The sequence below is a fragment of the Glycine soja genome, chromosome 3 (assembly GCF_004193775.1).
Source record: "Glycine soja cultivar W05 chromosome 3, ASM419377v2, whole genome shotgun sequence".
NCBI classification, from domain to species: Eukaryota; Viridiplantae; Streptophyta; class Magnoliopsida; order Fabales; family Fabaceae; genus Glycine; species Glycine soja.
Genome location: NC_041004.1, coordinates 32524542 through 32537312, shown reverse-complemented (window position 1 = coordinate 32537312; position 12771 = coordinate 32524542). Strand labels below are relative to the sequence as shown.

The 12771-nt window shown below is 33.8% G+C and overlaps 1 protein-coding gene, 1 long non-coding RNA gene and 1 pseudogene across 2 annotated transcripts; all 3 read left to right on the top strand.

Annotated features, from left to right (window-relative positions):
• Window positions 1-1780: 1780 nt before the first annotated feature.
• On the top strand, window positions 1781-3931 carry LOC114405155 (annotated as a pseudogene).
• A 627-nt stretch (window positions 3932-4558) lies between these two features.
• On the top strand, window positions 4559-5591 carry LOC114405154 (ATP-dependent DNA helicase pif1-like). Its single transcript, XM_028367798.1, has 3 exons — window positions 4559-4649; window positions 4727-4948; window positions 5086-5591. The coding sequence occupies exons 1-3, from the start codon at window positions 4559-4561 to the stop codon at window positions 5589-5591; spliced, it is 819 nt and encodes a 272-aa protein (XP_028223599.1).
• Window positions 5592-11580: 5989 nt separating this feature from the next.
• On the top strand, window positions 11581-12273 carry LOC114406476. The gene is made up of 2 exons (XR_003665436.1): window positions 11581-11801; window positions 12097-12273. It is a non-coding gene; the product is annotated as an uncharacterized LOC114406476 (long non-coding RNA).
• Window positions 12274-12771: the final 498 nt, after the last annotated feature.

Genomic DNA, 12771 nt, shown 5'->3' with positions numbered 1-12771 from the left:
TGAAATATATCGTGAGAGATAGAACAAGTAAGATTTGAAAATAAAAATTAGAGATTGCCAGACAGAAAGTTCAGAAAACATGTTCTTCACAATGATGATAAGTTAAAATTCAATTAAAGTTTTAACCGGCCATTAAGCCATCTGATTTTAAGGTGTGCATCTTTAATTGTCTGAGCAGAAAGTATTCATGGGAAACAAATTAAAATATTAGAAATAATGACCATGAAATATTGATCAGTAGCACAACTAAATCACCATTAATATATGATTAATTCATCTGATTTTATGTTGTGCATCCTTAATTGTCTGAGCACAAAGTATTCACGGGAAACAAATTAAAATGTTAGAAATGATGATCAGGAAATATTGATCACTAGCACAACTAAATCAACATTCATATCTGATTAATTTTCTAACAGTAGAATATACACACCAAGACAAAAGTATCAGCTTTGGAGTATTGAGAAACATGATCTTGGATCATCAATGATATGTAATTAAGCGTTTCTTTATTATCAATCATTATTTAGCATGATTTGTTAATTTAGATAGCATTTTTTGCTTGATTTTGCTTTCGCAAATGCAGAATCGGATATTTGATAAATTTACTCCATCTTTAATCATATGTCTCAATATGATGTACAATTAATAAAACAAGTAAAAAAACAATTTCTCTTTAGCTTGACATCCTAATTCTGCCATGCATAGCATTTTCGATATCATATTTCTTATCGATGGTGCCAAAGCATAGGTATAATAATGGTTATAAATGCAAGTCTAATCAATTTAGTGCATTTAATTAGCTGTCAGCATTCATAATTTTAGTGTTTTTCCTTATGCTTACTTTTGATTACTTACTTTTCAAGTTTTAATGTGGCCGTCAAAACCATGACTATAATCATGGCTATACATGCATGTCTAATCATTTTTATCAAAGTATGATCCATTTAACAAGGTGTCAACATTGATAATTTTAGTCAACAAGTCAAGTTATGTCTTGGTTCGAGTGGAATAACATTCCTTTTCTGCATGTCCATGGACTTTTGCAATTTTAATTTTGCATGTATTGTAATATATTAAAACAAGAAGTCAGCGAAAATTTTATAACTCAGTCAAGATTAACAACAACCATCAAGAACATGGATAACCATGAGCATGCAAATCATCGTGATACGGCACAAGCCAGGATAAAGAATAAAGGTATTAGGCAGCACAAAGTTAATGATCTGGCTCAGAATATTGATTGTAAGCAATTCAAAATATTATGTTCCAAATTACAGTTAATAATTTTAATTAGTTTGTTGATTTAGTAATACAATATCCATAATTTTTTTCACACAAGGACAAGCAAACTGTAAGGTACATTCAATATTATGTGAATCCATTCCACATTAAATAAATTCCACTAAACTTAGATTCAATTCACTTTTTTTAGTCAATATTCGTGATTCATCAGAGGATGAGAGTTCTGAATCAACACAAGGTACCAATTAAAATAGACTTTATCAAATTAATTTTCTACATTATAATGCTATAATCTAATCTAAATGCAATTTTCATGGGCTGTGTTTCAGTTTCTTCACTTGAGAAATGAGCCCGCAATTAATAGAGAAGGTAACAATTAATATTGATAAACACTATGTTATTAGCTCGCTGTCGAATATCTTTCACTCTACAAAACTGCTTTTGTTTATCGTGTTTCAATTTACATGTTTTCCTAAAACATTTTCAATGACCAACTTCACTTTGCCATATGCAGTGTAGTCACTGTAATGCAAATATGTGGTATGATGAAAGAGTCTCAAAAGATAAAAGAACTACAAATCCAAGATTCAGTTTATGTTGTGGAAATGACAAGGTTGAACTTCCATTGTTACAAAGTCCACCTAAATATCTCTACCAACTTTTGTATGATCATGGTACATCTGATAGTAAAAATTACCAACAGAACATAAGGACATATAACATGATGTTTGCCTTTACTTCTGCTGGTATTAAGTTTGACAAATCAATTAATCATTCAAGAGGACCTCCTACAATAAGAATTCAAGGTCAACCATGTCATAGAATAGGTAGTATGTTACCGATGCCTGGGAAAGAACCAAAATTTGCACAATTGTATATCTTTGACACAGAAAATGAAGTGCATAATAGGATTAATGCAATAAGGTAGTTAGTCTTTCATTATTATTATTATAAATGCATAACATTGATCAACAATCTTACATTTAAACAGGATTCAATTGTTTATTCTGCATTACTAATCTTCCAATCATCGTATATATAATTGTTTATTTTGGTCAGCAGTCCACATAATCAAATTCAAGAACACATTGTTTCACAACTTAGTGAGATGCTAGATGAATACAACGTGCATGCAAAAACTTTCAGGATGGCCAGAGATAGATTACAAGATGTTCAAGTGAATAATATCAAGTTGAAATTGATTGCTAATCGTGAGAAACATGGTCGTACATATAATGTACCTACTGTTCCTGAAGTTGCAGCACTAATAGTAGGCGATTTTGATGCAAATTCAAAAAGAGATATTATTCTTGAAACTCAGCATGGACAACTACAAAGGATCCATGAATTACATTCTAGCTATCTACCTCTACAATACCCTCTCTTATTTCCTTACGGGGAAAATGGATATAGACCTGATATTCTACATAGCAGTCGATCAGATGGTAAGAAAAGGAAAAGAAATCGTCTTACAATGAGGGAGTGGTTTTCTTATAGGCTACAGTGCAGATCAAATGAATCTATGACTTTGTTGAATTCTAGGAGACTATTCCAACAATTTGTTGTTGATGGCTATACTATGGTTGAGTCAGAAAGACTTTCTTACATCAGAAACAACAAAAAAAAACTTCGAGTTGACAAGTTTTGTAGCTTACTATAGTCATTGGATGATGGAAGTAGGAGAGGCCTAAATAAAGGTAAAAGAGTCATTTTGCCTTCAACTTTTGTTGGCAGTCCGCGCTATATGGATCAACTTTATTTTGATGGTATGGCCATATGTAGCCATGTGGGCTTCCCAAATCTTTTTATTACTTTAACCTACAATCCAAACTGGCCCGAAATCCATAGATTGCTGAATCCGTTGAATCTGAAAGCAGCAGATAGGCCAGACATAATCTCCAGAGTCTTCAAACTAAAGTATGAACAAATGCTTATGAACCTGACAAAGAATCACATGCTAGGCAAAGTTATTGCATGTAAGTTGATTCTAAGTTTGTTGAATTTATATTATGTGTGACATTGTTATTTTACATTGCCAATATTAATCACACAATCATATCTAATAACTTTAATTATTTTCTATTAACAGACTTACTAATAAATTGCAGATATGTATACAATAGAATTTCAAAAACGAGGCCTACCTCATGTCCATTTGTTGCTTTTTTTACATCCTGATAACAAATACCCATCCTCAGATGAAATTGATCAAATTGTATTGGCAGAGATACCTTCACAGCAAGATGATCCAGAACTGTATTCATTAGTAAAAAACCATATGGTTCATGGTCCATGTGGAAGTCTGAATCCTGGATCTCCATGCATGAAAAAAGGCAAGTGTAGTCGTTTCTATCCTAAAATGTTCCAGCTGCATACTATTTTAGATGCTGATGGTTTTCCAGTCTATCGTAGAAGAAACAACGGTAATGCAATTGAGAAAAATGGTGTTATAGTTGATAACATGTATATTGTACCTTACAATCCAAGATTGCTCAGAAAATACCAAGCGCATATCAATATTGAATGGTGTAACCAAAACACTTCTATCAAATATTTATTTAAGTACATCAACAAGGGATATGATAGGGTGACTGTTGTTTTGATTGATGAAGATAACGATCAAACTGAGAATGGTGGCACCCATAATGATGAGATCAAAGAATATCTAGATTGCAGATATTTTTAAAACTTGATCTCTAATTTATCTGATCATCATTGTTATAACAACTAATTCTATCTTCCTAACAAATACATATGTCCCTGTGAATCTACTTGGAGAATCTTTGGATTTCCAATACATGGCAGAAAACCTGCTGTTGAAAGATTACACTTCCATCTTCCAGGCCAACATAGTGTTCTCTATGAAGACCATGATCATATTGATGATGTATTGTCTAGGCCAAGTATCTCTGATTCAAAGTTTATTTCATGGATGAACACCAACCAAAATTCTGTTGAAGGGAGAAATCTTACTTATGCAGAATTTGTTTCTAAGTTTGTATACAATCAGAAGAAAAGATGTTGGCACCTTAGGAAGAAAGGCTATACCATTGGCAGATTACTATGGGTTCCACCAATTACAGGGGAATTATTTTATTTGAGAATGATGCTTTCCATTTGTAAAGGACCTACCTCATTTGAGGATTTAAGAACAGTTGATAATGTTCAGTATTCTACATATAAAGAAGCATGTTTTGATATGGGATTTTTACAAGATGATAAAGAATTTATTGAGGCAATCAAAGAAGCAAAAGATTGGGGTTCAGCACATTATATAAGAAAGCTATTTGTGTTGTTACTTTTATCTGCAACAATGAGCAAACCTGAACAAGTTTGGGACCAAACTTGGCATTGGATGGCTGATGACATTGTCTATAATTATAAAAAATCATCAACAAGTCCAGGTTTGTGCTAATTTCCCATCAGACAAATCAATATTGATACGGCACATAATTTGACTTTTTTCTCTTTTGTGTATTAGCATTGCAGCTTGATGATAGAACTCTTCAAAATTTGGTCTTGCTTGAAATTGAACAACTGCTGCAAGCAAATCAAAGATCGCTAAGAGACTATCCTTCAATGCCATATCCAGAGGATGTGAATTGTCCAGCTTATTTAGACAATAGCCTTATATTAGCTGAACTGAACTACAACAATGAAGAACTTAGATCAGAGTTTGAACATCTATTTTCTCACATGACAGGTACATTAAGTACAGAGCAATTTACCCCTCTAAAAATTATTATGTGCATTCCCTTCTTAGCTTTTCTCATCTATAAATTAGTATTTTAACTTCATTCATTTATCTTTAAATCTAACACCACATATCGATGATTTCAGATGAACAAGCTTCAATTTACAACCAGATTGTTGAAGCTGTTAATAAAGATGAAGGTGGTATGTTTTTTCTCTATGGATATGGAGGTACAGGAAAAACATACATTTGGAAAACACTTGCAAGTTCACTAAGAGCTGACAATAAAATTGTAATAATGATGGCCTCTAGCGGCATAGCTTCTCTGCTATTGCCTGGAGGTAGAACTGCACATTCAAAATTTAAAATTCCAGTTCTAGTTTTTGAAGACTCAACTTGCAATATCCATCAAGGAACTCAATTAGCCGAGCTATTAAATCAGACAAGTCTAATCATTTGGGATGAAGCACCCATGGCTCACAAATTCTGTTTTGAGGCACTTGATCACAGTCTTAGAGATATCATTAAACACAACTCAAAGGACAATACAATCTTTGGAGGTAAAGTCATGGTCTTTGGTGGAGATTTCCGGCAGATCCTGCCAGTCATTCCAAGAGGCAGCCGCAATAATTCCAAACTGTTATCTTACTAATATACATTCTAACATACAACCAAAGATGATATCATATATTACAATGTTAAATTTAACATTGTCAGGTATGCAATCTTAATCACCACATTAATATCTTCCATTTATAATTTCATTTACTTAACATTATATTATTTAGCAGTTTATCACAGCTTAACATTTGCTTTGACATTTACATGTACAAATTTTCTTTATTTCTTTGCGAAATATAGAAATTTTAATTGCTGAAGTTCAATGATGAAATATCTAGCGTTCATATGTTACTGCTTATATGATAATTATGCTTTAAACAATATTTTTAAAAAATCATTCATGCCAATCGTCCAAATGTAGCACATCATGCAGCATATACTGCATTCCTTCAAACCAACATCATTCTTATTTTACATAAAAAAAACTACATTTAAAAAATGTAGTTATGCAAGATGACATAATCACCTTTAAATAATTCGTTCATACCCCCCTCTACAATACATAAAAAATGAAATGTTAACAAGCAATTCTAGAAGTTAGCCCAATGCTCATATCTTGGCCCAAGATAAATTTAGATAGTTACTGCCCTACAATACCAACGGTCTTAGGCTTCAAATTCGAACAAAAACTCTTCATCTACTTCGTACCTCTTCAATTCACAGTTATTGATATCACATTTATTCACAACCGTGTGGCATTGGAAAGAAGGAAATATTAAATACCACACTAAAGGCCTATCATCTACTTTCTTCTGCAAATCCTTTTTCATTCCTCTGTCCAAACTCTACTTTCACGCCATACACAAAATGAGCACCACATCTTCAACCGCATCAACTGAGGTAAATCATTTCTACTCTTCTCTTCACGACACCTACCTTTTTGTTGCGTTTATTCTCATTTTCATGGTTTTTGGTTTGCAGTTTTTCTGCTATGTGTCTGATGCACGTGGTTTAGGGGTTTTGTGCAATGCCGTTGTTTTTTGTCGTGTCATTTTCCTTTCTTTCTTTTTCAAGTTTGAAAACAAAACTGGACTTGAAGGTGTCCGGCCCTCCTTGGTCGTTTCTTTTCTAACTTTTATGTGCATGGCTTGGTCATTTCTTTTCTAACTTTTATGTGCATGGCTATCATTTTAATTTTTGTTTTCCACTTTTGTTTTGTTCTATTGTTGTCGTTGTTCTGTTTTTTCGTTTAATGTCTTTGCCTTTGATTTGGTTTCGGTTTATATGTACATTAGTACTTTCCGCTGTTTTTCTTTTTTGGTGTTTTGTTTACAAACCTTTATATTGTGCATCCCTGTCATTTTATAATTTTCCTTTGGTTGACAAGTTTCTTTTGACATTTGGTTTTATATCCTTGTGATTACAGATGAAAAATGGCATCATGCGGCGACCACTGATCATGCAATTTACCACTGCCTTCAACAATGACAAGGTCATCTTTTTTCTCAATTCTTCCATTACTATTATTGTTACATATACATGCATTTATATTTCCCACTTTTTTTTCAGGATACCATACAATTTCCAGCCTTCTATCATACTCAATGGGCACCAAACTTTCCTGAGTTTGTTCATCTCAGATACAATGGAGCCATTTATGAAATACGAGTCAGACAACGCAGAGACAAAGTGTATTTAGCAGATGGACTCCAAAACTTCCGAAAAGATTTGAAAATCTATGAGTCAACCAACATCAACTTTTTTGCATGTGGCCATCACTCTGTTTTTGACATACATTTCATACCACCACTGGAGCGGCAAACTTGCGGCAGGTAGAGGCATTCATCCAGGAAGCACATATGGACTCTTCAACTTACTCAGGAAATGCTGGATCATCCTGAACCCCTGGTAAGCTGACTTTCATATCTTAATCTCTTTAAACACATTTTTACCATTTTAAGAATTTAACTTTTTCCAAATTACAGAAACTCCCCCATTGTACAGAAGTTCCTCTTAGAGCTTGCGACAACCACATGACAGTCTTAAGGCGGCATGGCCCCCCACTGCAATGGAAAGTTGAAACGCTGAATCCTGCTATTGGTGGAAAAGGTGTTATCCAACCATGGTATGATTTTCTTGAAGAAATGGATTTTGATGATGGAGATGAAATCTCTATTTATTATAGGTATTATGAAAAAATTTGGGATATCATAATCAGGAGGCAGGAGGATTGGGAAGATGATGACAGTGACTAGGCTGTCTTTATCATTTTGCTGTTAATATGTTGCTGGTGCAACAAACAATTTTTTTATTTTGCTATCTTGCTGGTGCAACAAACAATATTTTTATTTTGCTGTTAATTATCCATGAAAATGAAACATTAGCAGGAAAATCTATGGTGTCATTTTGCAAAACAATGTTTGTTTATGTTTATTTCACACGTCTTTATATTTATCTTCAAACAATTTGAGATTACAACGATTTAATATGAATGTTGCTTCTTTTATCTTTTTATAATGTCTTTTTTATTATTCTTCCATCGAAAATCATTTAGACAAAAGACCCGTGCATGCGCACGGGTTACCGACTAGTTAGGCATTGCAATGCAACGAATATATGGAGAATGTGCCTACTCAGTGTTCACATGGTAGTCTTTAGCTCTAGACCAATCTTGAAAATATGTGTAAGATTTATGCAAAATTGAGAGATATCCTAGTACACCTTATATGTATCCTCTCATAGTTAATGGTTTCTGCGCCTCCAAAGTAGCATTGCAACTCATGGATGAGTTTTTGCATAAATTCACCTTCACACGAGGTGGAACATTGAGCTTCCATAAAATGTCTTAAACATGGAGAAAACTTGATCTTTAGAACAGAGAAAATATATCCAAGTAAAGAGGCTATAATCATTAATAAATGTCACAAAATACTTGTACTTGGCATGTGATAAGATAGGCGATATACCCCAAACATCACTATGAATAATGTCGAAACATTTGTCAGCACAATGAGCATTAGAAGGAAATGGGAGGGTTTTGCTTTTAACAAGTTTGCATACAGGACAGTTAAAGGATGAACCAGGAATGGTAATTTTATTGATTAAGAATCCATTTTTCAGTAAATGAGACAAAACAACTGAATTTGGGTGACCCGACTTTTTGTGCCAATCCTCATACTTATTTGGGACACCAGTATAATTAAAAGACAAAAGTCTAGGTAGAGTAAACCAGAATGGAAATAATCTGCCCACTTTAGGCCCCGTCGCGATCACCTTCCCCGACACGTCATCCTGCACACACAACCAACCCGAGAGAAATTAATATTGCAATTGTTATCCACCAATTGTCCAACCAAAATTAAATTAGAAACAAGTCTAGGAGAGACATCACGAAAGGAAGGAGTAATATCACCAACAGCCGTGATTGAAAGAGTATTACCATCAGCAATCTGAATGTTTTGAGTGCCATTATAAGTGTGAATATTGTTTAAATGTTCCAAGGCACCAGTCATATGATTGGAGGCTCCAAAATCAACAAACCATGGTGAAAATATATCATTAGACTTACCCTGGATGCCTAAGGTAGATAATGCAGAAAGCACCATTTGCTGCACCTTCTCTAGAGTTAAGGCATCAACATTGGTTGGGATAGAAGTGGGTGTCTCACTCATAGAATTAGCTACATGAAAAGCTTGCACCTGAAGCCGTGGTGGTTTAGTGGGACAGTCCATGATGATATGGCCATGTTGCTTACAATAGTTGCAAAACTTCATGGTGCAATGGCGAGCAATATGACCAAATTGCTTGCATGAATAACATTGAACTTGTCATGTATCACGACCTTTGCCATTATCCCGGGCAGTATAGGCAACAACAATAGCTTTCGAAATAGAAGAGTCATGCGATAGAGCTACTTGAGTGAGAAGATGTTGTTCTTCCCGAAGCAGTTCGCCAACACATACATCCAGAGAGGGAAGTGGGTGCCGATTTAAGAGAGCAGCACGTACAACTTCAAATTCAGGTCTAAGCTTCATGAGGAATTGGTCCCGTTTAGTGACCTCATAAACCTCTTGAACAACAACCAAAGAAGTTCTCGGAACAATAGCATAAAGTATAGCAGAATGTTCAACCCATAAGTTCAGGAAACCAAAATAATATTCCTGAATAAAGAAATTAGCCTAACTGTAATTGGCTATGTCCAATTCCAATTGAAAGCGTTTGGCAGAATGGTCCTGATTGAAAATGTGTTTGAGATAGTCCCACATGTCTTTGGCAGTAGAAAATGATCGCAGGTTATTGACCATTAAAGGCTCAATGGACCCCAAAAGCCAAGAAATAATTTGGGCATCTTGCGTCTCCCAAGCAGCCAACTCAGCCATGGTTGTGGGTTTAGAGGAGGACCTATTGACATTTCCCCACATGCCTTTCCCTTTCATGAACATCTTGAACTGAAACTCCCAAGCAGCATAGTTCTTGTCGTTAAAACGAACACAAAGATTCTCCATAGTCATGGAAAAAAAAGCCAAGAGCTCGTGCCCAAAAAATAAAAGGGGACAAGAACCAGGAACTGAAACACGAACCACGAATGAGAGAGTTACAGGAACAAACCAGGAGCACACGCAAACAAATGAGCGTCGATGTCGTGCGTGCAGCCAAGCAAGGACCAAGACAAAGAACAAAAACAGAATCACGAATAAAGTGCAAACAAAAAATTGGAAAGACTCACATCACTGTCAAGGAGACTCGTGATACCATGTTAGAAATTTGGCTTTTCTGCCTTTTTCTTCTCTCCATTCATTTCTATAAATAATACATAACATTTATAACTTCTTTAATGACAATTGATCCTAATTCCTGATTTGTACAACCTAAATTAGAAATCCTAAATATATCTAATTAATAGGCTGAATACTATTCCTAAATGATTTAGCTTTGTGAAATTGATGTTAGTGTTTTGTTTTGATTCTGCAAGATTTGCGTTTGATATATGATTTAGCTTTGTTTTATTGAGTCTACTTGAGAAGAAAGTAAGGTAAATAAAACTTATTTATAAATATTTTTTTTCTTTTCCATTTTAGTGTTCTATTACTATCAACCAGTAACATTAGAACAATTTTCGGGTATGTCATTCTTCACTCACAACCCTCCTCCTACACCGTTCTTCTGTGCTGCAGAATCTCCTCTCTCTAATATGATAGTCTACCAAATTGAATATTACTTTGGCTAACATTAATCTATTTTTTATTATTTTGTTTGTCAATAAATCTTTGACAATTGAATTTTCTATTCATTTGTCATTTTTTTTTGGTGATATTAATCTAGTGAAAGATGCATTTTTAAGGTCTAAAATGGACGAACAAGGTTGGGTTCATGGTACTTTGATAGCAGACTTTCCCTCAAGTAAGTTATTTGTGCTTGGTCAAACAATACTTCTTGCATATTTTGTGTAGAGCATTTTAATGTTATACTTATTGGTTGTATGTTTTAGTAAATCTTTGACTTACAATGGTAATTATCTAGCATTTTTTTTGTGCTTTTTTAAGATTGTTTTCGTTGAAGATTTTTTGTTACACAACTTATTTGGCTTCTATGATTTGGTACATTTTTGCATGCTAATGATTACTTTGCTATATCTCTTATGTCTAGATTAGCTACATAGATTTTTTCTTTGAATTTTTACTTTATAAAGATAATAGCTTTTTTTTTTAAAAAAAAAAAACTTATTTATAAATATTTCATTTTCACATTTTTTAACTTACCTTTTTTTAAAATAAGTTTAATTTTTTAATTTATAATTTATGACGTTTTATACTGATAATGAAAAAAATACCTCATTTGATTTAATTATTTTGTGAAAATAATAAAGTTAACTATTATTTTATTTACGCTAAAATAAAAGTGTTTGTTTATTTACTATAAATCAAATTTTACTGTAGCCTTATGTGAAAGTAAAAAATAAAAATAAAAGGTCTAACACTTTAAGAAATCTATTAGGACTAAAAAAATAATAAATAAAAGAAAATCTAAACTGTCCAATAAACCTAAACAAAAGCCTTTCAAAGGTGATACAGGACAAAATATTTATGCTGTCCAAGTAAAGCAAAAGAGAAGCCTGAGTACGTATGCGATGCTTGCTGTGACTTATAAGAGGTAAATTTTCAGGCATAATAAAGAAGCAATAGGTAATGCTTTCTTAGTTCTTACTAGTCCAAGTGAAGAATGTTGAGAGAGGAAATTTCAAAGTTGAACGAAGACAGTCATGGAGGCTGACACCTGACAGTGCGATGAAAAATAGCATGAGGTAGTGTAATTCTAAAATTTGAAATTTGAATGAAAATTTGGCAGATTGATTTCAAATTGGGCCTGCACAACCTCTTCCATTATATATGTTTTGAGTATACGGAAAGATATTCGGTTGTTCATAAAATCCCTAAGTTTGCGTTTGGATATGGTAATTTAACCGGAGCAAATCAATTTTTTTGTTGTTGTTTGTTTTTTGTCAATGAAGGGGTTTGTGTTGATTAAACTGGGAGTTATTATTTGTTGAGCTATTTTATGTCACAATTGTCTTATTGGGGGATTGAAAATGTGAATAGGGATTGACGTGCCTTCTTCCCGAACGGTTCTCTGACTAAGGAGCAGAAGAAGGTTTTGTGAATTGTTTGTAAGCTTAGTGTGTTTGCTGCCAAGCCAATTGGTCCAAATTATCTGTTTTCATCATATATGTGTGTGTACCTGGCATTTTGCTGACCATTATGCGGGCACATTCGACACGTCTCAAGTTTTTGTGAGCTCCTCTACTGACTAGTATCAATTCTCATCCTGATATAGCATACTTGGATAGTGAAACATACAATACAATAGATACAATCACCCTTTAAACCTATTTATGAATATTAATTCAAATGAAAATTCTAACCCTGCTATATTCTTCTAGCCAATGCTCTTCATTACATGCTAACATCCACTTCTCCACTTTCTCCATGATAGCCTTCCTACTAGAAGCCTTTTCTTTTGCTCTTGATATCTGTTCATCCATGCTCAGGAGGAGATCAGAATGATCAATCTCCCCCGTTGTAGATGTAAGTCAATTTCTAGGCTGGTCTTTAAAGTAAATAAACACCTACATTTTTTGAAATTGAATACACACACATTAGTTAGATTCACCTGAGTTTATGAGGTTAATTATATTCTTCATCTCTTCCCTTGAAGGAATCTCCACATGTGATTTCTTGCATATCAATTTCAGTTCCTCCTGCTTCTTCTGGAAT

Excerpts from the sequence above, each read along its gene's own strand:
- LOC114405154 (XM_028367798.1), top strand. The coding sequence starts at position 4,559 with ATGAGCAAACCTGAACAAGTTTGGGACCAAACTTGGCATTGGATGGCT. Across the intron at positions 4,650-4,726 it reads AAAATCATCAACAAGTCCAG|CATTGCAGCTTGATGATAGA; the intron begins GTTTGTGCTAAT and ends TTTGTGTATTAG. Across the intron at positions 4,949-5,085 it reads TCTATTTTCTCACATGACAG|ATGAACAAGCTTCAATTTAC; the intron begins GTACATTAAGTA and ends CGATGATTTCAG.